The 25,141-nt window shown below is 52.2% G+C and overlaps 3 protein-coding genes across 7 annotated transcripts in view; 1 reads left to right on the forward strand and 2 right to left on the reverse strand.

The window, feature by feature from the left end:
• Positions 1 to 984: 984 nt before the first annotated feature.
• Positions 985 to 21,693, reverse strand: CA2H19orf38 (chromosome A2 C19orf38 homolog). 4 transcript variants are annotated; one of them, XM_086699091.1, is made up of 8 exons: positions 21,371 to 21,693; positions 13,672 to 13,772; positions 12,239 to 12,541; positions 9,919 to 10,011; positions 8,943 to 8,970; positions 7,941 to 7,984; positions 6,773 to 6,810; positions 985 to 1,594 (listed from the first exon to the last, which is right to left on the reverse strand). In XM_086699091.1, the coding sequence occupies exons 2-8, from the start codon at positions 13,700 to 13,702 to the stop codon at positions 1,448 to 1,450; spliced, it is 684 nt and encodes a 227-aa protein (XP_086555217.1). In that variant the 5' UTR covers positions 13,703 to 13,772; positions 21,371 to 21,693; the 3' UTR covers positions 985 to 1,447. The 4 variants fall into 4 exon arrangements, 3 of the variants coding, with proteins under 3 accessions (XP_086555217.1, XP_086555216.1, XP_086555218.1); XM_086699092.1 differs by lacking the exon at positions 21,371 to 21,693 and adding an exon at positions 6,452 to 6,588 and having other exon boundaries at positions 1,452 to 1,594; positions 13,672 to 13,833; XR_015248531.1 differs by lacking the exon at positions 21,371 to 21,693 and adding an exon at positions 5,609 to 5,775 and having other exon boundaries at positions 1,460 to 1,594; positions 13,672 to 13,831.
• A 285-nt stretch (positions 21,694 to 21,978) lies between these two features.
• On the forward strand, positions 21,979 to 24,999 carry TMED1 (transmembrane p24 trafficking protein 1). Its single transcript, XM_025916278.2, has 4 exons — positions 21,979 to 22,262; positions 22,936 to 23,033; positions 23,176 to 23,359; positions 23,951 to 24,999. The coding sequence occupies exons 1-4, from the start codon at positions 22,080 to 22,082 to the stop codon at positions 24,167 to 24,169; spliced, it is 684 nt and encodes a 227-aa protein (XP_025772063.1). The 5' UTR covers positions 21,979 to 22,079; the 3' UTR covers positions 24,170 to 24,999.
• Positions 24,745 to 25,141, reverse strand: part of DNM2 (dynamin 2) — a 90,299-nt gene continuing 89,902 nt past the window's right edge. For both annotated transcript variants that reach the window (XM_086699074.1, XM_086699079.1), the window contains one exon: positions 24,745 to 25,133. In XM_086699074.1, coding sequence (XP_086555200.1) covers positions 25,094 to 25,133 — 40 coding nt within the window. In that variant the 3' untranslated portion in view covers positions 24,745 to 25,093. The remainder of the gene's footprint in view (positions 25,134 to 25,141) is intronic.

Consider the following 25,141-nt stretch of genomic DNA (forward strand, 5'->3'; position numbering starts at 1 on the left):
GGGGGGGCGGTGTTCGGCCGTGTGGACACGCCCTTGGCCCCGCCCCGCGCAAACGGCCGCTCTTTGTGAGGCGGCTCCCCAGCGGCGAACGGTGGAGGAGGGTCTGACGCCCTTCCGCTACGACACGCCTCTGCGGCCGAGCTCCGCCCCCTGGCCCTGCCCGGCTTTGTGAGAAGGCACGCGGGGGGCGGGGTGCCGGTACGACGAGGCCCCTCCCCTATACCGGCCCTGTTTCCCCCCGCCCCCCGATGTGGCTTTGTGAGGCTCTCCGCTCACAGGGAGGGCCGGAGCAGGGGCGGGGCCAGGCTCCTGGACACGCCCCCAGCCTGTGGCCCCACCCCCCCACCCAGCTTTCCAGAAGGGAAAATCAGTTTGAAGTGGGACTCAGCTTCCGCCCTCATCCTGAATCTGCGGAAAGGTCCCTTCTCCCAGCAGTCAACTGCTCCTATCTCTTCCCCATCGTCGCCCACTTCCCCTAGCACCCTCTTCCTCCATCCTTGGCCATCTCTTCCCCCACAAAAAATTCTTGAATCCCTCCTTCTGGGTCCCTCCCTTAAGCTCCTCCCTTCCCCCCAGCGCTGGCTAGCCAACGAATCCAGCAAAGCAGGATCAAGTGCCCCTTTTCACAGGGACACACACAACACAAACGCACACACACATACATCTGTCTTCCAAGACCCCCTTGCTCCAGGGCTCCATTCTCTTCCGGAGGGTCCCAAAAGGCTTGTGGTGGCTTCCCACCTTCTGCAGCTCCCACAGTTCTCTGGACCTCCTCATCAATGCCCCCATCATTCCACTCCCTGTACTCACCAATGCAAGGACTTTAGCAAAGACCCCGCATGACACTGGCCCCTTCCTGTCCCCCCAGGGGCCTCACCATATACCTTGACAGCCTGATGCATTTGGGTACTGCTCCCCTCCCGCTAGGCATCCAGTGATTAGACCCAGAGATCCTGGGCTTGAAGGATTACACTCCACAGAGACTTTGGGAACAGCTCAACACGTGTTATAATTAATAACTTAGGCATGCCAGTAGGACAGACATACAGAACATACCCCCAGGTACCCTATGCTCCAAAAACCCAGTTGGGCTGGTCGAGTCAGACGCCACAGGAGGAGGAGGAAACTGGAAGGGTGTGCAGAGAATTCAGACCTCTTATGGCCCAGCTGAGAGCCACAGGGATCCTAACATCTCCTTCCTGCGTAGAATCCAAAGAGTGCTCCCACTTTCTGTCCAGCTTCCAGGACAATGTGGGCGACCCCTCTGCCACTCCTGCTCCTCTGTCGAGGAAGGTCCCCAGGCCAAGGATTCTCTTGGTCTCCTCTATTCAATTCCCTGAGAAGGCAGCAGCCAGAAACCCCAAAGTAGCTAGAGCAACCTCAGGCCCTCAAGACAGGGGGCTGAATGGAGAGTGCACAGACACAGAGGGGCCCCCGATCCTCAGCCTCACTGGCAGGCCCGGAAAGTGCTGAATTCGGGGGGCTCGGGCGAGGAAGATGTGGAAGTGGGCCTTTTCCGGGGCCCGGAGTTGCCAGGTGTCTCGACGGAGCCCGAGCAAGCATCCAGCGTGGCTGGATCTTCTGGATTCATTTTCTTTGTCCATGGAGGAAAAACAGAGAAGAGTGTGATTTGGGGTTTCTGGATCTCGGGTCTCCCTACATTCTGAGACTGAGACTCCCCCAGTTCCTCAGGTCCCATTTCACAACCCCCCACCCTCGCACACACCCACAGCTTTAGGACCCAGATCCTGCCTTCTGTCCTCCTGACTTCCTGTAGGCTGGGTAGGTAATCAGACAGCCTGGGTTCAAACCCCAGCTCCGCCCTGGCCTAGAAGTCTGACGTCAGTGGAGTAACCTGACCCCTCTGTGCCTCACTTTTTCCTTCTACGCAATGGGAAGAACGCTCATACACCCCTCCTAGAGTTGCTACAAAACATAAAGGGATTAAAGAGACAGAGTGCCTGACACGTGGCAAGTACCAACTGTTAAGTGAACAAAACTGTTACCATCATCTCCTCCCCTCCTGCCTGGGCTCCCACAAAACCTTCCTCAGAAGTCTATCCTTTCCTCCACCTTGGAGGCTCCTGCCCCAAATGCCAGCCAAGAAGAGATGAACTGGGGCTGACTCTTGGCTTCGGCTCAGGTCATGATCTCACGGTTCATGGGTTTGAGCCCCGCATTGGGCTCTGTGCTGGCAGTGCAGAACCTGTTTGGGATTCTCTCCCTCTCTCGCTGCCTCTCCCCTACTCATGCTGTCTCTGTCTCTCTCTAAATAAATAAATAGGGGCGCCTGGGTGGTGCAGTCGGTTAAGCGTCCGACTTCAGCCAGGTCACGATCTCGCGGTCCGTGAGTTCGAGCCCCACGTCGGGCTCTGGGCTGATGGCTCGGAGCCTGGAGCCTGTTTCCGATTCTGTGTCTCCCTCTCTCTCTGCCCCTCCCCCGTTCATGCTCTGTCTCTCTCTGTCCCAAAAATAAATAAACGTTGGAAAAAAAAATTTAAATAAATAAACATACAAATTTTTTTTTAAAAAAAAGAATAGATGAACTTACTAAAACCAAAGCTTGGTAGGTGAGAGCTGGCTGGGGTTCCACCCCAGTCCTGCACCTGCCTAGCTGGATGACCCCATTAAGGCCCATAATTAGCTTCAATGTTCTTGTCTATTAAAAAAAAAAAAAAAAAAAAAAAAACGTCAGGGGCACCTGGGTGGCTCAGTCAGTTGAGCGTCTGACTTCGGCTCAAGTCATGATCTTGTGGTTTGTGGGTTTGAGCCCCACGTCTGTCTGCACTGACAGCTCAGAGCCTGGAGCCTGCTTCTGATTCTGTATCTCCCTCTCTCTCTATGTCCCTCCCCGGCTTGTGCTCGCTCTCTCTCTCTCTCTCTCTCTCTCTGTCAATAAATAAATAAATAAACATTTTTTTAAACTGTCAACTCCTGGGACACCTGGGTGGCTTAGTCAGTTAAGCGTTCGAATTTGGCTCAGATCATAATCGCATGGTTTGTGAGTTCCAGCCCTGCATTGGGCTCTCTGCTGTCAGTGCAGAGCCTGCTTTGGATCCTCTGTCTCCCCCTCTCTCTGCCCCTCCCCCACCTTCTCTCTCTCTCTCTCTCAAAAATCAACATTTGGGGAAAAAATGTGAACTCCACTTCATAGGGTGTTATAAAGTGAACATTAACCCTTCAGTATGGTAACCCAATACAAGCTAGCTGGAGAACTGTTAGCTGCTTTATTTTTATTGCAGCCAACAGCACAGCTTCTCATGCTTCGGAAAGAAACTAGAATTGAAATCAGGGACTCAAACATTTGCACACCCATGTTCATAGCAGCACAATTCACAGTAGCCAAAAGGTGGAAACAACCCAAGTGTCCCTCAACAGATGAACAAAGAAACAAAATGTGCTATATACATGCAATGGAATATTATTCAGCCTTTAACAAGAATACAATTCTGACACATGTTACAACATGAATGAAACTTGAAGGCATTGTGCTCAATGAAATAAGCCAGACACAACAGGATGAACACTATATGGCATCATTTCTACATAAATTGTCCAGAATACAGAAACCCACAGAGACAGAAAGCAGAATGGTGGCTGCTGGGGGCTGGGATTTGTTAAGAATGACAAATTAGTGTACAGTGGGGGGGGGGGGGAGGGCGTTTCACTTTTGCAAGACAAAGTCCTGGAGATGGACAGTGAGGAGGGCTGCACACGATGAATGTACTTAATGCCACTGAACTGGACACTTAAAAAATGGTTAACACGGTATGGGGTGCCTGAGTTGCTCAGTCTGTCAAGCTTCCAATCTCAGTTCAGGTCATGATCTCACAGTTCACGGGTTCAAGCCCTGCATCGGGCTCTCTGCTGTCAGCTCAGAGCCTGCTCCGGATCTTCTGTCTCCTTCTCCCTCTGCCCCTCCCCCTTTCTCTCCCTCTCTCTCAAAATAAATAAACATTTAAAAATGGTTAAAATCGGGGCACCTGGGTGGCTCAGGCGGTTAGGTGTCGGACTTCGGCTCAGGGCGTGATCTCACGGTTCATGGGTTCGAGTCCCGCATCGGGCTCTGTGCTGATGGCTCAGAGCCTGGAGCCTGCTTCGGATTCTGTGCCTCCCCCCCCCCTCTCTCTCTCTCTCTCTCTCTCTCTCTGCCCCTCCCCTGCTCATCCTCTCTCTCTCTGTCCCAAAATAAATAAACTTAAAAAAAAAGAAAAGAAAGAGAAAGGGTGAGAATGTAGATGGCCTATTTTCACCTTTCCTTACATGTACACGAAGAAGCTACTAATGGTGGTTACCTGTATGTGTGGAGGAGACCAGTGGGTGGGCAGGGGTTAGTGACAGAAGGATACTTTACTATATATATAATTTTGACATATGGATGTATTTCATGATTTAAAAATATGTATTTTTAAAGTAGGCTCCATGCCCAATGTGGGGCTTGAACTCACGACCATGAGATTAAGAATCACATGCTGTGCTGACTGAGCCAGGCAGGTGCACGCCCCAATTTTTTTCTAATGTGGTTTTTTTTTTTTTTACATTTATTTATTTTTGAGAGACAGAGAGAGACAGAGCACGAGTGGGGGAGGGGCAGAGAGAGAGGGAGACACAGAATCTGAAACAGGCTCCAGGCTCCGAGCTGTCAACACAGAGCCTGACAAGGGGCTCGAACTCACAAGCTGTGAGATCATGACCTGAGCCGAAGGTGGAATCCTAACCGACTGAGCCAAGCCCCCCATTTTTTAAGATTATTTGTTTTGCAAGAGAGAGAATCCCAAACAGGCTCCACACCACCATCCTGGAGCCCAACTCGGGGCTTAAACTCACGAACCGTGAGATCATGACCTGAGCTGCAATCGAATCAGACACTTAACTGACTGAGCCACCCAGTCACCGCCCCCCCCCCCCAATTTTAATTAAAAAAAAAAAACAAAAAACCTATAGAGTCACAAGAACTAAAATACTTTTTCTTTTCTTTTTATTTTTTTTTAAGTAGGCTGCACACCCCATGTGGGGCTTGAATTCACAGCCCTGAAATCAAGAGTCACATGCACTACTGAGCCAGCCAGTCTAAGATACTATTTATTTATTTTTGAAACATTTTTATGTTTTTAGTGTTTAGTTAGTTTTGAGAGGGGGGAGGGGCAGAACGAGGGAGAGGGAGGATCTGAAGCCGGTCCTGGAAGGACAGCAGAGAGCCCCAAGCGCGGCTGGAACTCGTGAGTAGTTGACATCATCAAATCAGACGCTTGGCCCACTCCACTGAGCCAGCCAGGCGCCCCAGGACTAAGATACTTTTTAAACTTTTCTCCTTGTCTTCATCTGTTTCCACTTGTTTCGTTGTAAATGTCTTTTTTTATTTAATTTGTTTATTATTTTTGAGAAAGAGAGACAGCGCACAAGCAGGGGCGGGGCACAGAGAGAGGGAGGCACAGAATCTGAAGCGGGCTCCAGGGCTCTGAGCTGTTCAGCACAGAGCCCGACGCCGGGCTTGAACCCGTGACCCATGAGATCATGACCTGAGCTGCAAGTCGGACGCTTAACTGGCTGAGCCACCCAGGCGCCCTGTAAATGTCTTTTTTTTATAAAAGGAAAAAGGAAAAATCACCAGGATGGTGCCTTGAGCCGCGTGGCTTCTCCCAGAAAGTTTTAGAACTTCCCTGGCTGCCGGCTGTTTCTTAACAGCACAGGAGCTGCTCCGGGAGCTGAGACCGGGGCTGAACTGGCCCTTCCCTTTCCTTGTCACATTCGAACACCAGCGACTGCCGCCTGTGACTGGGGGGGCCAGTTGAAATGTCCACGCTCCTCTCTCCGGAACTCCAGAGTCCCGTCTCCACCTGCCCTTGGGCATCGCCCGGTGGGCCAGCCTGTCTCTTGTCCCTCCAAACCTACTGCGCCTCAGGGCTCCCCCACGCCTCCCTCCTCCTGCTCCCTCCGCCCACCATCCCATCCGAAGTCAGCGCCGTGTTTCCTGCCCCCTGAATTCCTGTCCCCTGAATCTGTGCGCTTCTCCCACCTCTGCTGCCAGCACGCGGGACCAAGCCACCTACCACTTAGCTTGTCTGGACCAGCACAGTCGCCTCTCTCTGGTCCCCGCCCCCACCTGCATCCCCGCACCCCCCCCCCCCCCCCCCGCGTTCCGGCGCGTCCACACCCCCCAAGTCTGTCCTCCCTGCAGCCGCCAGAAGGCGCCTGTGAGCACCTGTCTCGGTCACCTCCCTCTGCTCCGAACCCTCCATGGCTCCCACCTCACTTTGGGCAAAAAGTCAAAGTTCTCCGCGGGGCGCCCCTCGACTCCTCACTTGGCTCCACTCCAGTTATCCTGGACCGTGCCAACAACGTGTCCGGAGCCTGAAGCAATCTTCCATAGCTACCCCCTGCTTGTCGCCGGTCTCTGAGGCTTCCTGGGGCTCCTATCTAAGTGAGAAGTGAGCTCCCCTCTCACTCTTACCCCGCATGGCATCGTCTATCTCCGCCCATAGAAATTAGGAAGCGCTGAAGAATTGGAAGCCTTGTGCAGTTCTCGTCCCAGTGCTCCAGCCCGGGGGGAATCCTGCCCTGTGTCCCACAAGGCCTGGACGTGGCTGCCTGCAATCCCCTGGGATTTATCAGAGCCAACTCTTGGCTCACAAACAAAACCCTGCTCAGTGATTCTAGGCTTTTCCCAGGACCCCTGAAGCTCCGAGACATCTAGTGGACCCAGCCTGGTGGAGGCCTTCCTAAGGTTAGGACGGTCAGCAGAAAACCAGAACCAAGAAATGAAATGACTTACCGTAGAGATGGCAAACAGGGAATTGTCAAAGGTCATATCTAAAATAGAGAAAGGAAAACCAGGGGCCAGTTTAAAATCCCTGCTCACCGCCCTCCGGGGGCCCTCCCCCTAAGAACACAGGCCTCAAGCCCGCCGAGATGAAGGGCTTGGGATCCGCCTCCCAGCATGTTTTGGTCCCTTCCAGCCCATTCCGCAGCGTGAACCATTCCCAGCCGCAAACTGAACGGTGTCCTTTTTCCGCTTGGAGCCCTCCCCCAGGGGCCCCTCGCTGCCCTCTGATAAATGGGTTTCTCCTCTCGACTCCCACTTTACAGAGCACCTCTCAGCTCCTCCCCCGCCCCGGGGGCTCCTCCAATCGCCTGCCCTTCACCCAGCTACTCTGAACCTGCCGGTCTCTGCTTACAACTCATTTCCCCACGCCCGGGACCACCCTCCTCACCCCAGACAGGGTCCCACATGCCATCGACTGTTTTCCCACTGGAGTATGGGCTTGTGGGCAAAGATCGCCTGTCTTGGTCATTGAGGGACGCCTCCCCCAAACGTTAGCACCTAGTAGGGGCTCAATAAATGTGCTGGAGAGTGAAAGAAGTAGCGGATGGAATTTCTCCGCGAGGGAGCCCTTCCTGAGCCTCGCAGAGCACAAACTGGCTGCCTCTCGCCCCCTGGTGGAAGCCTTCGGAATGACACGTTCTGGGTCACAAGGGGGGCTCCATTTAAGGGCAGTGCCAGGCATGGTCAAAGCGCCCAGCACGCCCCGGTGGACAGACGCCGTCCGTCCCCCGTGGAACTGAGCGTCCAGCGGTGGAGGCGAGTATTACATACACAGCAGGCAGTGATTACCTGTGTTTTTCCTGAGGGGTAAGAAGAATCATAGGGTGCTGGAGGCAATGTAAATAGACAGCCCAGACCCTGTCTAGGAGTCAGGGAAGGCTTCCCGGAGAAGGTGGCCTTTAAGACCGGAGGGAGGAAGTATGTTGTAGGCAGAGGTAAGGACGACCACAGAATGAGGACGAGGCAAAGAGAGAAGGTGAGAGTTGGAACCCGGGGCTGGGGGGGGGGGGGGGGTGCGGGCAGGGGAGGGTGTGTTCAGGAGCAAGTAATGAGGTCTGATAGAGCTTTGAAGGGGTGACCCTGACCCAGCAGGAGATCGGAGTAAGAAGGTACAGACCTGTGGTGGCGACGTTGATCTGGGCCCAGCAGGATTCTCGCTCTCTGCAAAGGGATTTGGGAGGGCGTGAGGCTTGTTCCCAGAAGCCCCTGGCTCCACACTTGGCCTTCGCTCCACACCTTCTTTGCATCCTCCCCAAGTCCCCTCAGATGGAAATTCTCTTGTAGGAGCCCCACCGCCAGGTGAAGTCGGGATTCGATCCCTGGGGCTGCCGCTAGCTCTATGCCACTAGGCAGCCGGGGCGGGGGGGGCACCCCTCTCTCAGAGAGGAGAAACTGAGGCTGGGGCCAGTTGGGACATCACAAAAGCCCAGGAACCAGGGCCACTGCCTACAGGCTGCAAGTTGGGCACAGCAGAGCCCCAGGGGGGTGCTACTCCCCTCCCCCAGCACTGGTTAAGGGATGTGAGGAAGTCTCGGCCACTTGCTCCCTGTGTGACCCAGTACTGAGCCTCAGTCTCCTTGTCTATAAAATGGGGCTATTTAGGGGCACCTGGCTGGCTCAGTCCGTTGAGCAACCACCTCAGCTCGGGTCATGATCTCGTGGTTCATGAGTTCGGGCCCTATGTCGGGCTGTGCACTGACAGTGCAGAGCTTGCTTGGGATTCTCTCTCTCCCTCTCCTTCTGCCCCTCCCCAGTTCACATGTGCGCGTGTGCGCGCTCTCTCAAAATTAATAAATAAACTTAAAAAAAAAAAGCCAGCTTCCTCTGCAGCTGGGAGCTATTGCGGGCTCTAGCTGCAGTGTCCTAGCGGAGGGCCCTGCATACCCCGCGTACTTTGTAAATGGCGCCCCTTCCCATTAAGCGGCCCTCCCACCAGAGGGCGCTGTGTGGAATGGGGCTCCTACCCAGCCAGGGAAGTCCCCTTCTGTCCCCAGAACCCAGCCATGCCTCAGAGTCCTTAACACCCCACAGGAATTTCTGCACTATACCGCCCCCCCCAACCCTTTGGTATGCATTTCCCCCAAACCACCCTCTGAAGGTCCAGAGATGATGGCCTCACCTTTTCTTCTGCATTTTTTTAACTTTCACTGGGGACAAAAAAAACACACAAGCATTTATTAGATTTTGGTCATGGTTGCATCCTGCTTGCAACACACACACACACACACACACACACACACACACACACACACACACACACACACACAAGAATCCCAAGGCCCCCTCATACGTTTGTGACCCAAACTTGCCTTCTCCTCTGTCAACGTGCCCCTCAACAGGAGAGTTACAGCAACCCCCCGCCCCTGACATAAGTAATGTGTGCGGGTAAAAACTTCAAACAAGCGTGTAAAATTGTTGTTGTTGTTGTTGTTGTTGTTGTTGTGTTAAATGTCAATCTCAGGGCTTGACAGGAGCTAAGGGAGGAGGAAAGGAGAGTTAGTGTTTAAAGGGAACGACAGAGTTTCCGTTTGGGCAGATGACGAAGTTCCGGAGTTTGACCTTGGTGATGGTCTCATAACAGAGTGAGTGTCCTTGATGTTGCTGCAAGTGCACACTTATAAAGGGTTAAGATGCTAAACTTTATGTTATATGTATTTTATAATTGAAATATATCTATCGGGACCCCTGGGTAGCTCGGTCCGTTAAGAGACCAGCTCTTGATTTCAGCTCAGGTCATGATCTCACCATTTGTGAGACTGGGCCTCGCATCGGGCTCTGCGCTGACAGCATGGAGCTTGCTGGGGATTCTCTCTCTCCCCCTTTCTCTGCCCCTCCTTGCCACCCACTCCCACTCTTTCTCTCTCTCAAAATAAATAAGTAAACTTTAATGTGTGTGTGCGTGTGTGTGTGTGTGTCAATTTCCCCTGCCCCCCCACCAACATTGCATTGCATTCTGAAGGATTCTTCATGGCTAAGTTTTGGAGTGAGACCTCCCTGGCCGTGTGCCTCCATACTTTTAAGAAATGGGAACATTTACATGTTCAGGGGTTGCATGCTGGCAGCTGGTGGGCCATGCTTTCTCTGCCTGCTCTTACCTCTCCTGACCACCACGGCAATGATCACCAGCCCAGCAAGGAGAAGGAGAGCTCCAGCCAGACTCAAGGAGAGTGCCAGTATCCAAGTGGGCACTAGAGGAACACGAGAAAAAGAGAGAGGGGGCAGGTTACGGGGTCGCGAGGGTAAAGGTGGGACACCTGTCATTTCTCCAGATTACATGTGGGGATCCAGCCCTCCCCCCACCATCCTGCCCAACCATTTGATGCTGGTGTAGCTGGACTGGGGATCTAGCAAACCTCCGTGCTGGTGAATTAGCATATTCCCCCACCCCCAGCCATGGTGATTAGTTTGGGGATGGGCATGTGGCCAAAGCTGAGCTAATGAGAGCTAATTCTGAGACTTTGGCTAGGCTACTGGGAAGAGAGGGTTACTCTTTTGGCCAGAATTACAAAGCTGGTAGGATATACATCTGGATCCTCTAGGCACATTTTGACACCATGAAGGAGAGGTCCTGCCTGAGAATAAGATATAGGAGAAAGCTGAACGGAGAGGTGGCACTTGATTCCTGACTTCTTTATGAGCACCTGGATCCAGCCATGCCTGAAGCCAAAACTGCATACCGACTCAGCTCGCCAAACCAGCACATTCTCTTTTGTTTCTGAAACCGGTTTGAGCCAAGTTTCCAGTGACTTGCAGCCTGAGGATCCTGCTGGCTTCAGCCGGGTACCAGGGGGTCAGATGACATCCACCCCCAGCCCCATGGTGGACCCTGAGGTCCATGCAGAAATCAGCCACAAAAGCATGAAGCCCCAGCTTCAGAGTTTACTTCTCTGAAAGGGAGTTGGCTGCCCCTCCCTGGAGAGAGGAGATCTCTCAGGGGAGACAGGAGGAGATGACCTGATCCCCATGGAGATCAGGAGCTAAGCCAGGAAGGGGAAGGAGAGACACATGCTTGGTATTCTCACACTGTTAGTCCTTGTTCATTCATTCATTTGGGGCAGGAGGGATGTTGTCACCTCCCCACTCTGAGACCACAGGCTCAAGGTGAGAGAAGGGGGCCTTTGATAGTGGAGCTCAAAGGCCCAGACTGTTCTGTCACCTCAATGACTAGGCCTTCTGGAGGCAACAAAGTTCTCTTTAAGTGGGGGCCTCTGCTAGCAACAAAGTTCTCTTTGCAGCTGGAATGTTCTGATTGATGGTGATGCACAGGCTTTACCTGGAGGCTCCTCCCTCCCTCCTGCTCCTTCCTTGATCCGGAGCCCACACCCAGCCCCCTGTCCTGAGAAGACCACAGAAAAATATCAGCCTTCCCAGGGCTTCTGTCTCACTGAGACGAAAAGCCAAAGTCCTTAATGCAGCCAAAGGTGTAGCACGATCCTCCTTGCCACCTCCCTGCTCTCTTGTCCCCCAACTTTCCTCTTCGCCCGCCATGCTTCAGCCCTACAGAGGGCCTCTGTGTTCCTCAATCACACCAGGCGTGTTCCGGCCTCAGGGCCTTTGCACAGTCTGTTCCCACTGGCTGGGACCCTTTTGCCCCAGCTACCCACATGGCTGACCCCTCATTCAGGTCCTCAGAGAGGCTTTCCTTGGCCGCTGTCTGTATTTAAAATGACACCCTTGGGGCACCTGGGTGGCTACTTTGGTTGAGTGACCATCTCTTGATTTCCACTCAGATCATGATCCCAGGGCCGTGGGTTCGAGCCCTGCATCAAGCTCTGTGCTGAACGTGGAGCCTGCTTGGGATTCTCTCATTCTCTCTCTCTCTCTCTCTCCCTCGCTCTGTCCCTCCCCTACTCATGCATACACACACACTCTCTCTCTCTCAAATAAAAATAAAATAAAGTAAAATAAAATGACACCCCTTACCAGGCTGTATTTCATCCCTGCCACTTTGTCTCCTGCTGGCACACTGACTATATATTGGACTCCTTGGTTATCGTCTGTCTGCATCCCCTCGGGATGTCAGCTGTGAGAGGGTAGGGACTTTGTTTCGCCAGCGCCTGGTGCTCTGTAGGTGCTCAAAAATGTTACGTGGCTAGGAGGTGAGGGTGAAGCAGAGTGTGGAGGTGTTAACGCCTAGATATCAGAGCCAACGGAACCCCAGCTCCGCTGCCCGCTAGCCGTGTGACTTGGGTGAGCCCCTCCATCTCTGATGCCTCAGTTTCCCCATCTGCAACATGGGGAGAATGGCAGGACGCATCGCGTGGAATGACTGAGGACTGACTAAGGAAAGGTGGGTGAGCGCTGGCAAGCCGGAGGCCTGGCTTGTCCCACGAGGCAGAGGGAACAGCATAAGCAAAGGCTCAGCGGTGAGAGAATGGAGCCCCAGGCAGTGAGGGGCCCGCTGGAGGGCCTTACCTGGGAAGGAGACACTCACAGTGTCACTGAGGTCGGACAGCTGCGGCTGTTCACCTAGAACCTCGTACTGGCAGTGAAACGTGCCCCCCGGAGCCTCCTTGCCTCCGCCGGTCAAGTTGAAGGTGACCCTCAGCTGGTCCGCGGGGGCCTGCAGGAGCTGTACCACCTGCCTGCCGCGGTACAGCGTGAAATTGGCCCCTGGGAAGCCCCCGGGGGCTACACAGGCGATGTGGATGGGGTCCTCTTGGCTGCTGGGGTGTGGGGGCACCAGCAGGATGGATGGTGCTGGGATGGCCAAGGAGCCTGGAATGCAGAAAAAAGGGACGCAGGGTGAGTGCTGAGAGCAGAGGCCCATCTGGCTCCGTGGCCTTGGGCAAGTGGCTGACCCCCTCTGGGCCTTGGTTTGTATTTACTACCCGAGGCTAGTCATCCTACTCCGCTGCTGTGTTCAGGGGCTTGGGTGCTAGCACCTGGTTGGGGGGGACGGTCACTGTTGCTGAGTCATTTTATTATGACAGCAATGGTTCTCGCATAGCAATGCAATTATACCCTTGCCGCTTCGATCAACAGCACTCACTGTATGCCAGGCCCTGTTTCAGGGGCCGGGGACAGAGCGGCGAAAGCGAACGACATAGACAGCTGGACATGCCTGCCTCGGGGGGGGGGGGGGGGGGGAGGGGCTGATGTTCTCAAAGATGCAAGAAGCACTGTGCGCACCCCAGACAGGATAATGGGAAGGCTGCCTTGGTTGGAGCAGCCATGGAGGGCTTCCTTGAAGAGGTGACACGGGAAGAGCTGGGGGAGAGCATTCCAGGCAGAGGGAGGAACACAGGCACATGCTGGGACAATGGAAAGGGTGTGGGGTTCTCTGAGAAGCCAGGGTGGCTGGAAGGGATGAACCGGGGAAAGAACAGGAGGAACGGAAGGCAGAGGGTTTCTCCTGTTTCCCAGGCTGTGGTGAGGAATCGGGGTTTTTGGGGTACAGTTTCCTGTAGGAGGGACAAGTGTCTCCCCAGCTGCCCCCACGCTCCTGAGCAGAATGTCTAGCTCAAGTGAGATCTACATTGTCCAGTCTCCGGACCTTTGCCCAGCTACTCCCCCACCCCCCAGCGGATCCTCTTGGTGCCCCAGCCATGGAGGTAGCAGCCTGTAGAAACCAAGTGGGGCTGAGTCATGGGGCGTGGGCACTGCTGTCCCCGGTGGGGTGGGATTTCTGATATCCTTGATGGGGGGGGGGGGGGTTGATGAGGATCCCGTTAAGAGAAAGCCATGCTCCTGGGGCGTTTCCAAAGCCCTGGGGCAGATCTGTCAGGGCTCAGCCTCCTCCGGCACCTGGAGAAGGCAGCCCTGTGCTGCTTCCTGCCCCCAGAGCAGTCAGGTGGGCAAGGGTGGCGGGAGCGGTGCGGGTGTGGCGCAGGGGACATCAGGCTCACCGGCTGCAAAGAGCAGGACAGTCCAGGGCATCTCTCCTCCTGAGCTTGGCCAGGAAGTCTGGCTGAGGCCAGTGCAGCCCACAGCTCACTGCCAACTCCTCCTGTGAGGCCAGAGCAGGGAAAGGAGAACCAGGGCTGATTTGAACGAATGTTTCCTCACTGGCAGGAAGTTGCACACACACAGTTGGCTACTGAAAGGGACTCTCTCCTCTCCCCGCCCCTTCCACGGATGCACATCAGATCCTGGCACTGCTCTGCACCTTGGTGGCCACTGTTCTGTAGAGATGGGAGGAGGGACAAATGGCTAAGATGGTCAGGTGTGTGTGTGTGTGTACACGTACGTGTGTGTGTGTTTTCTCCTCCTGAAGAGGAAGGGCAAGGACCATGGGCTATTTGGGAAACCTATGCCCAAAACACAAACCTCAGCCCAACCAGTTCCAAAGTTGAAATGTATATTTGGGGGAAGTTGGTAAAGCACAGTGGTTAGTGTTTGGTCTCTGTGACCTCAGGCAAGATGTGGTCCTTCTGTGAGGTCTCAGTTCACTGCTCTGGAGAATGGGCCTAAGAGTAGCAGGTATTAGATCCAAGGAACTCATGGTATGAAGTGCAATGCCTAGAGATGTGAGTGCTCCCAGTTTGAGGCCACAGGCTCGTCACCAGCCAGGTGAGAGGGAACCCTGGCTCCCAAATGAGGAAATGTTACAGTTTACAGAATAAATTGCCTCCTGTTTACACCCCAGAAACTTCCAAATGTCTGTCTTACCAATAAGTTTGCTTTGGTCTCTCTAAACATTTCTGTTCAGGTCAAGCGGGTCTACCTGGAGGTTTACCCCAGGGAAGGATGTAAGCATATGTTCACTAAACAACAAAAAGGGTCATTACTGTGGACTTTTCTATTTGGATACACAAAACTCATTCCAATGTCAGGACCTTTGTACATGCTGTCTCTCCTTCCTGGGACACAATTCTATTAACTTGATAAAATTCTGGGGCACCTGGGTGGCTCAGTCGGTTAAGTGTCTGACTTTGGCTCAGATCATGATCTCGTGGTTCGTGGGTTCGGGTCCCGCTTCAGGCTCTGTGCTGACAACTCAGAGCCTGGAGCCTGCTTTGGATTCTGTATCTCCCTCTCTCTCTGCCCTTCCCCCCTCACAGTCTCTCTCTCTCTCTCTCTCTCTCAAGAATAAATAAACTTGGGGCGCCTGGGTGGCGCAGTCGGTTAAGCATCCGACTTCAGCCAGGTCACGATCTTGCGGTCCGTGAGTTCGAGCCCCGCGTCGGGCTCTGGGCTGATGGCTCAGAGCCTGGAGCCTGTTTCCGATTCTGTGTCTCCCTCTCTCTCTGCCCCTCGCCCGTTCATGCTCTGTCTCTCTCTGTCCCAAAAATAAATAAACGTTGAAAAAAAAAAAAGAATAAATAAACTTAAAAAAATTAATAAATTGTCTGGGGGGAGGTGGGAAACCTGGTAAAATTCCACTTCTGTTTCAGGTCTCAGCTTAAATATCGCTTCTGAGAAATCTTTCCAGATCTCTCTGGACTTAGAAAAATTTCCTTGAATTATACTACAGTGCATTGTGATGCTCTTTTATTAAACTTGGCATGTTATATTTTCAAGGAATTTGTCTATTTCATCTAAGTTGTAGAACTTATCCGTATAAGACTGTTTGTATTCCCTTATTACACTTTTAATGTCTGTAGGGTCTGTAGTGATGTTCCTTCTTTCAATGGTAATGTGTTGTTTCTCTTTTTTTCTTGATTAGTCTTGCTAGGGGTTAATCAGTTTTATTAATCTTTTCAAAGTATTAGCTTTGGGCTTCGTTGTTTTTCTCTACTTTCTGTTTTTGATTTAATTGCTTTTTGTCTTTTTTTTCTTTCTTCTATTTACCTTGTGTTTCATTGGCTCTTCACAGGTTCTTAAGATGGAAGTTTAGAATATTGATTTTAAAACTTTATCTTCGTGTATAAGCATTTAAAGCTATATATTTCCCTCTATGTACTGCTTTAACTGCATCCCAAACACTCTGACATATTGTGCTTAAGTAGAAATATTTTCTTATTTCACTTGTGAATTTTTTCTATGGCCCACACATTATTTAGAAATGTGTCAACTTCCAAACATATGAGATAGCTTACTGTTAGTGATTTTTAATTTAATTCCTTTGTGGTCAGAGGACACACTCCATATAATTTCAGTCCCTTGATATTTATTGATTCTTTGTTTAATGGCCCAGCATATCTCAATCCACATTCTATATGCACTTGAAGTGAAAGTACATTCTGCAGGGTTTTGGTATAATATTCTGTAAATATCCATTAAATTAGGTTATGGTGGTTTACAAAACATGCTTGAATTTATTGAATTCATCCAGCTCTCTTCCTTCCTCTCTTCCTTCCATGGTGCAGGGATGGGTCTGTGGTGCCTCTTGTAGTTTCACAATGCTTACCCCAGTGCTTGGCACACAGTAAACCACAACTCACTTTCTTTTTCTTTCTTTTTTCTTCTTTCTTTTCTTTCTTTCTTTCTTTTCTTTCTTTCTTCGTTCTTTCTTTTCTTTTTCTCCTTCTTTCTCTTTTTCTTTCTTCTTTCTTTCTCCTTTCTTTTTTTCTTTCTTTCTTTCTCCTCCTTTTTTTCTTTCTTTGTTTCTTTCTTTCAATGTTTATTTTGGAGAGAGAGACAGACAGAGAGACAGAGAGACAGAGTGTGAGTGGGGGAGGGGCAGAGAGCAAGGGAGACACAGAATATGAAGCAGCTTCCAGGCTCTGAGCTGTCAGCACAGAGCCCTATGTGGGGCTTGAACTCATGAACTGTGAGATCATGACCTAAGCCAAAGTTGGACACTTAACTGACTGAGCCACCCAGGTACCCCTGACCCACAATTATTTCTTGATTGTCTGACCTGAAAGCCAAAAAATATTCATTTAGTCTATTTTTATTGCTCTATCCTGGGTGTGTAGGAAACAGAGTTAAGAGAGATTCCTGTCTTATCTATTCTACCCGTTGTTTAGTGTTTCATCAAGGTCTCAGAACTTTGCTAAGTTCCAGGGACACCATGAGGAATAAAAAAATCTCCTGCCCTCAGGATGCTCAGAGTTTGGTTAGAGTCAGACAAGCAGACAATGAGAGTCCAGTTGAGGAAGTGCTATAATGGAGGCAATCACCAAGGGGACGGTCCTAACCTGGCTTCAGCAGGTTCAGGGAAGGCTTCTGGGAGGAGGTGTTATCTGACTGCAAAAGCCTGAGAAGGAGACAAGGGAAGGACACTCTAGGTGAAGGGAATAATATATGTTAAAGTCCTTGGATGAATGTTAAGGACTCCATCCTGGGAGCATTTAACATGGTGCAGGAATCTATAACCTAGAATTCTGAATTCAGAAAAACAGACACACTTACCTGTATTAGTCACAGATAGCAGCCATGAGAGGTACAACTGAGGAGTCATGGGCAGAGTGAAGGGAAATCAGCAAGGGATGCTGACTCCCCAGGGTCAGGAAGCTGTTACCACTCAGGCCTGAAGTTGCTAGGGAGGAAGGTAGTTGTGGAACTTGGAGAGGGCTGGAGTCGTGGGCTTTGGTAGAAGCATGCAGACCAACAGGGTGGGAGCCAGAATATATACACCTACACCTTCCTCTCCGGCCCTCAGATCTCCTGCCAGAGCCAACCCCAACTGGATGTGAGAGGGAAAGGCAGCTAAGTTGACCCGGTGTGTAGAGATCAGCCTCCAGAGCAGGCCAGGAAAGGGTGGAGAATGGCCCTGGGGTGGGGGTGGGGGACACAAAGACTGCCCAGCACACACTCTCAGAATCTTTTGGTTATAATTTCGGGGGATCCGTGGCCTCCAGAAGCTAGTTTGCAAACTCCCCATGGTCATAAGAGCCCCAGGCTGACTACGGGGCCAGTGCTACAAGGGAAGAGGGACCTTATACATGTGGCCTGCACAGCTGCTCCCATCACTTTTCTGACTACTCCCCTCCCTCCACTCCACTTCCTTGCTGCCCCTTGAGGCCTCGGAGTACCTTCCCACCTCAGGGCACTGTTCTTGTTCTCTCCACTTGCCTCCTCTCCCTTCGACTTCAAGTCTGAGATTCAATGCCACCTCCTCTGAGAAGCCTTCCCTGACTCCACCCAGGTGAAACGAGCCATCCATCTACCACCTAGCATTTACTCTTTAACGCCTGTAACTACCTGAAGGCGTCTGAGTGCTGAGCTTGTTTGAGCTGGCTCCTACATTGGGATGGCAGCTTCATGAGGACACGGACAGAGTCTGTTTTATTCACAGTGTAGACACTGAGCAAATACTTGTTAAGTACTTGGACAGGGGAGAGTTTTTGCTCAGTCGAAGGACACAAGAGTCACCCATTCAGGCCCCAGGTATCGGCAGAAGTTGCGGAGTTGGTAGCTCCGAGGGCCCGTCCTTGTGCAGAAGCTTTGACAAACTGAGCAAACACAGTCACAATCAACTTTATCTGAACTTTGGAAAACAGCCAAGGGTTTATGCCAACCAAGTGAACACTGAATCAAAATGAAAAGGAACCTTGAACGTGGGAGGAAAGCTCTGTGGTGTTTTCCCTACCCTGCCCTCAGCTCCTTCCCAGCATGGTGGAGGTCTTGAGGACAGCAGCCCATGTTCCCAGTATGGGGCTCCAGTACCTGGGTCTCTGAGGTTGGCAGTATTGTGTTTGTCCGTTCTAACATGTCTGAGGGCTACCTGTGGGACAGACTCAAGGCGCTTTGTCTGTTGAACTCAGAATGCATTCCTGGAAAATAGTGTAAGGCAAAGGAGAAAACCCACAGCCACCTGGGGCATAATGTTGCCACTGGGGACGATATTAACCAACGGTTTTACTAGCAAAAATGGGTTTATTCAGGAAAAGCACAGAGTTGCAACTAAGGACAAGCAAGCTGAAGCAAAAGCATGGACAGGTCTGGCGAACGAAAAGAGGAACACTCTTTTATAGAGGAAAGGGGGGAGTCAGGAAGGCTGTTATGAACAAGAGGTCCATTGGATTAAACTGGGAGTTGGAAGTGTAGCGATGTTTCATTGGTTGAGTGGTGACAGTGTCTCATTGGCTGGGCTGTTACCAGGGGAAGGGACAACCTTTTCTCCTCCTGAGGTAGTAAAATCAGGTAGGAAACTATCAATTTGCAAGGTATCTCTCTTCCTGTCAGGTCTGCAGTGAACAATGAGTGGTAGGGTGTGAGCATTAGCCCTTCTGTCCTGATTCCATCTAAAAAGTTTTTTTCTGTTTCTTTTTGAGAGAGAGAGGGCATGAGTGGCGGCAGAGCAGAGAGGGAGACAGAGGATCTAAAGTGGGTTCCGAGCTGTCAGTGCAGACAGAGCCCAATGCGGGGCTTGAACCCACGAACAGTGGGATCATCACCTGAGCCTAAGTTGGGCGCTTAACCAACTGAGCCACCCAGGCTCCCCTCCTGACTCCATTGTAAAGGAGGTTTCCTTTTATTAGATTTTCCCAATAGGCGTGCCACAAGCTAGGAGAAAAAGCTGGGGTGAGCATTTCTCTGGGTAGTTCGGACATTCAGAAGCACCCATATATCCTGGGGGATTTAGAAAGCAATGTGCATGCCCAGGGCAGAAGCGCTCAGAAAAGACTGGAGAAGTCTCTAAGCTTTCTGGCTCATCTCTAGGCTCAGCACAAACAGGAAGTGAAGGGCAAGGCAGAGTTGTAAATGCCTGAAAAAGCATTGAGGGAGTGCCCCAAAATAAATCCGGGGAAGTTTTTGTTTTTCTTTCTTCTGCTTGCTCTCTATAATATATAAATAACTCTTGTCACTCAACTACAAAAAGACAACGCAATTTTAAAACTGGCAAAGGACTTGAACAGACGTTTCCCCAAGAGATACAAATGGCCAAGAAGCACCTGAAAAGAAGCCCAACATCAAGGAAATGCAAATCAGAACCACCATGAGATTCCACTTCACACCCATTAGGATGGCTATAATGCAAATAAAATAGAAAACAGCAAGTGTTGATGAGGATGTGGAGAAATTGGAACCCTCATACGTGGTTGGTGGGAACACAAAATGGGGCAGCCACCGTGGAAAACAGTCTGGGAGTTCCTCAAAAAGTTCAACATAGAGTGGTGGCGCCTGGGTGGCTCAGTTGATTAAATGACCGACTTCGGTTATGATCTTGTGGTTCGTGGGTTCGAGCCCTGCATCAGGCTCTGTGCTGACAGCTTAGACCCTGGAGCCTGCTTCAGATTCTGTGTCTCCCTCTCTCTGCCACTCCCCCACTCCTGCTCTCTCTCAAATAAATAAACATTAAAAGAAATCAAAGCATGTGTGCCTGAATCCTTGTCTCAGGCTCTGCTTAAAAAAAAAAAAAAAGTTATATATGACCCAGCAATTCCATTCCTAGGTGTATACCATAAAGAATTAAAAACAGATTCTCAAAATACTCATAGCAGCACTATTCACAATGTCCAAAAGATGGGAGCAACCCCAATGCCCATCAATGGTTGAATGGATAAATGTGGAATATCCATACAATGGACTATTATTCAGCCATTAAAATGAATTAAATATTCATGCTAGGAGGAGGAACCTCCATTATGCTAAGTGAAAGAAACCAGACACAAATGGTCACATATTTCATTTACATGAAGCATCCAGAATGGGCAAATTCATAGAGGCAGGTTGGTAGTTGCCAGAGCTGATGGGGTGGGGGGCGGGGAGCGGATGACGTACAGGCTTAACGGGTACAGGGTTTATTTTCTGGCTGATGAAAATGTTTTGAAAGTAGATAAAAGTAGCAGTTGCATAACATTGTGAATGTAATAAATGCCACTGAATTACTCACTTTAAAATCATTAATTTTAGGGGTGCCTGGGTGGCTCAGTCAGCTGAGCATCTGACTATTGATTTTGGCTCAGGTGGGATTGAGCCCCCCATTGGGCTCTGTGCTGACAGCACAGAGCCTGCTCGGGATTCTCTCTCTCCCTCTCTTTGCCCCCCCAACCCCCCGCTCGCATTCTCTCTCTCAAAATAAGTAAATAAACTTAAAAAAAAAAAATCACCCATTCTCTACAACTACTTCAAAACGTCCAAGCGGCAAGTCTGAATGACAGACAATTGGGGAAGTGAAAAGAAATAACTAACATTGACTGTCCATGATCTTTGACGTAACCAAGTGGTGTTACTTCCCCAAGTTCTCCAAAAGCAGGAGGGGACAGCCATCAGCTGTATTTGAAGAGTAACTGTCACCAAATGCCAACCACTCCAAGGCCTGTCTTCAAAGACTCAACATTTCCGTCTAAACTTTTTTTTTTTTTTAATGCTAGACAGAATCATCAATCAGAGTCCGTTTCTACAGTGACTCTGCTTATCTGTCGGCTTCCCAGAGGGAGGTCGCCTCCAAACACTCTAAGCCAAACAGGGAGAAGAGGTGGGCAATAAGCCTGGAAGGTAACAGATAATATTTACCGAGAGCCTATACCGTGCCAAGCGCTAAACAAGCATTCTCTCATTTAATCTTCAACAACAGCCCAGTGAGATAGGACGAGTATCACCCCCATCTTATGGATGAGGATACAGAGGCCCCGCACGGTGATGTCTTCAAGCCAAGGGTCGGGAGTGGTTGGAACTAGCCTTCGTGGCTCCCAGGCCCACACCCTCTTCTAACTCTCAAGCAATCTGGCTGTCGTTTTTCTTACCCTGAGCCACTTCAGTTACTCTATTTACCTGCTGGTCCCCCAGAGTTTGAGACCGTTGGTGTGTAGGGAGGGCTAGGCCCCTGTACTGGCTCTACGCCAGGAAAAATGAGCGCTAGCCCAAGGGTTCCATCTCAACTCTCACAGCCGCCCTATGGGGTGGTCGTTCCATCACTCCAACTACAGACGAGGAAACTGACAAAGCGACAGGTCTAAGGAATAAAGGGAGAGACTCTACAGACGACACAGAGCCCACATCAACACTAAAATGTCTTCCTGGCCCAGTGGAATCATTTTATACTTGAGCCCTACGGATCGCGTACAGGTCCATTCCACCCAGACAGGTTCGCTCATCGGTGGTAGCGCGCAGCTTACTCTGGGAAAACTTCAGTGAGGGGCTTTAGAAGGTCCCGGCCCGCCTCCGACTTAGTTGTCTTAACTTTTGCCTGAGAAAGATGCACCATCATAGTACTTATTTTTGTCATTTTTTTTTTCCCCCATCATCGGTTGAGACTACAGCCGGAGGCCACTCAGGAGAAAAAAAAAAAAACCTCCAGATGATCGAGCGTTGTTAGGCACATCGGGCACTCATTCGGGCAGCTAAGCGCTCAAGGGGCCCTTCATTTTTCTCTTTGCTGGTTTCATGGAGCGGCTGCCAATGAGCTCCGCCGAGTAGCAGAAGGGGCAGGGCTAGCCCTTAAAGGAACCACGACCTCTTAGCAGACCGGAGGGTGACCCGGATGATGGCGGCCGGAGCGGCCCTAGCCTTGGCACTGTGGCTACTACTGCCGCCGGTGGGGGTGGGAGGGGCAGGGCCACCGCCGATCCAGGACGGCGAGTTCACGTTCCTGCTGCCTGCGGGGAGGAAACAGTGTTTCTACCAGTCAGCGCCTGCCAACGCAAGCCTCGAGACCGAGTACCAGGTAGAGGGTCCCAGGTTGGGGAGCCAGCAAACAAGCGGAGCCTGGGTGAGGGGGCGTGGCCAGGCAGCTGAAGCGAGGCATGCATTAGAGGGAAGGGGGAGGAGCCCGTGCGTAAGAGCGCGGGGGCGGAGCTAGGGAGCGCTAGCCGGAGCTGGTGGAGACGGCGTGTAGAGCGGAGGGGGTGGGAATAATGGCAGGAGGCGGGGCTAGAGTGAGACACCCAGAAGGGGCGGGGCCATAGGTTATAACGGGGAGCCTTTCACGGGGCGGGAACCTCCCGAGTGGGCGTGGCCAAGAGTTTGCGACGGCCAGAGTCGGTGGGTGTGACCAAGACGCGCCACAAGAAAGGGCGTGGTCAGCAAGAGGATTTCGCAGGGGTTGGGTTAAGGAAAGCTGGGCCCTCTCCCCTCATTTGGTGTGTGGCCAGGTAAACGTCGATCAAGGATTTACGACGCGGGCGTGACCAGATGAAAGAGCCAAACCCAAAGCGGTCATATCAATGAAGACAGAGCCAAGGCTAAGGTCTACCTGGGACAGGTCGGGCGGCACCAGGTCGCAGGTGTAGATGTCAGGGCTTAGGTAGCCTTCTGGTGATCTGTATGGGTCTGGCTTTCCCTGGCAGCTGCTCTTGGCCTACCCCTAGCCCTCCACCCTCTCTTACCTGCCCTCCCAGGTGATCGGAGGTGCTGGACTGGACGTGGATTTCACGCTGGAGAGCCCTCAGGGCGTGCTGCTGGTCAGCGAGTCCCGCAAGGCAGATGGGGTGCACACGTGAGTTCAGTCCCACTGTCTGCCTGGGTTCGGTTTCAGCCCTGCCCCTCCCCAGTGGCCTCAGGTTACCACCTTCCCTGCCTCTCAAGGTCCAGCTGGTGGGCCACTCAGGGTCACGTGTATCTGTGTGTCTTTCTTCCAGAGTGGAGCCCACGGAGGCCGGGGACTACAAGCTGTGCTTTGACAACTCCTTCAGCACAATCTCAGAGAAGCTGGTGTTCTTTGAACTCATTTTTGACAGCCTGCAGGACGATGAGGAGGTTGAAGGCTGGGCAGAGGCCGTGGAGCCCGAGGAGATGCTGGATGTCAAGATGGGAGACATCAAGGTGCGCTCAGACTGAACTGGGGCCACTCATCCCACATCTCCGGCTTTTGGGCAGCCGCACTCCCGTTCTTCCACAGAGGCTGGGGTCCACATTCGCCTGACCCAGCCTCCCTGGTGCCCCCACCTTAATTATGTTAATAGCAGCTCACAGTTAAAATAATACATTTCTAGGTGTAGGAGGGCTTAAATATCTCATGAAATCTCCGCATGAAGTAGGTAGTGTGTTCTCAATGCCCCATTCTAACTGAGGCACAGGATGGCTAAGGCCACGCAGCTAGCAACTGGCAAAGCGAGGATTTGAACCCCGGGCAGTCTGGCTTTAGCAACTGTGCTGTTGACTACTACTAAGTATGTTTTTTTACACTTATTTAGGCATGTAACTCTCACAGCAATTCGGAGGGAACAGAGGCCCAGAGAGGTCAATTAGCTTGCTCAAGGTCACATAGCCACTCGGTACAGAGAGCAGATTTAAGACTCACGGCAGCCTGGCCATAGAGTCTGTGATCTTAGCTCACCCCATTCCCCCTGGTTTTATTGGTCTCTGCTCCCTGAGAGGCGGAGGCCTGACCCTGTCCCTCTCTCTGCCCCACAGGAATCCATCGAGACCATGAAGACCCGGTTGGAGCGTAGCATCCAGATGCTGACGCTACTGCGGGCCTTTGAGGCACGTGACCGCAACCTGCAGGAAGGCAACCTGGAGCGGGTCAACTTCTGGTCTGCTGTGAACGTGGCCGTGCTGCTGCTGGTGGCCGTGCTACAGGTCTGCACGCTCAAGCGCTTGTTCCAGGACAAGCGCCCTGTGCCTACGTAGCCCCGGAAGGAAGAACGGGGAAAAGGGCAGCAGGGTACACGTGTGTGAGACGTGGGGGTCCCTTCCCCAACTGAGTTTCCTTCGGGAGGGGAGGCTATACAGTCAGGGCCGGAGGTGTGGCCCTCAAGTGTCCTCTCCCTTGGAGGGGCCAGGCAAGAAACACTTGTTGGCTTGGCTGACGGACCTGGGCCCTCCGGGAGGGGCAGCTCAGTGGCTGTACCTGCTCTCCTGGAAATGGTGCACGGACGGGGGCACCGCAGCATTTGAATGCAACCCTTGGGTATTGTGGCTCGTCTCCGCGTCCCCTGCTGTAAATGTGTGTGCCTTAGCCTGAGTCTTCCAGCACTGCACTGGCACTAGGTGTGGGATGGGGCCCGGGAAGCAAACTCTCCCTTCCCTTCCCTACTGGCCTTCTGAACCAGGTTGTGGTGGGAGGGGGCTTGCTGTTTGTGGGGCCCGTGCCTTCTTTGGTCTCCCCGTCACCCCACCAGAGGCCTGTTCCTGCTGCTGCTGGGGGTGGCTCCGGGCTGGGGGCGACCCGCGGACACCAGGGGCTGGGAAGGAGACAACAGTGCTCTTGCCAGGACAGTCACTTTATTGAGAGAAGGAGCCCAGCCCCTCAGCCCAGTGCAGGGGGGAGGCTCACTGTGAGGTCTGGTAACAGAACTCGAAGAGTGGAGACTGCGAGACCACCCGCCCCTGCTGCTTTCTCTGCGGGGGCCCCGGGCAGAGCTGAGGGGTAGCCCAGCCAAACCTTGCACAGGAGACTCACAGAACAAAGGGTGGTCTGGCCTGGGCACTGAAGTCAATAAATTATGGTCAGAAAATCACAGAGCCTGGTGATTGGGGCTCAGGGACACCAGCCGGGACAGACCTGGCCCCAAGGGGGCAAACCAGACAGGCGGGAGGGGTCTCCCACGAAGTTCAGAAGAAAGGTCGGGCGGGAGCCGATGGAGGTGGTCGCCTGGGCAC

Source organism: Puma concolor, chromosome A2 (assembly GCF_028749965.1).
Source record: "Puma concolor isolate L17-30 chromosome A2, mPumCon1.1.hap2, whole genome shotgun sequence".
NCBI classification, from domain to species: Eukaryota; Metazoa; Chordata; class Mammalia; order Carnivora; family Felidae; genus Puma; species Puma concolor.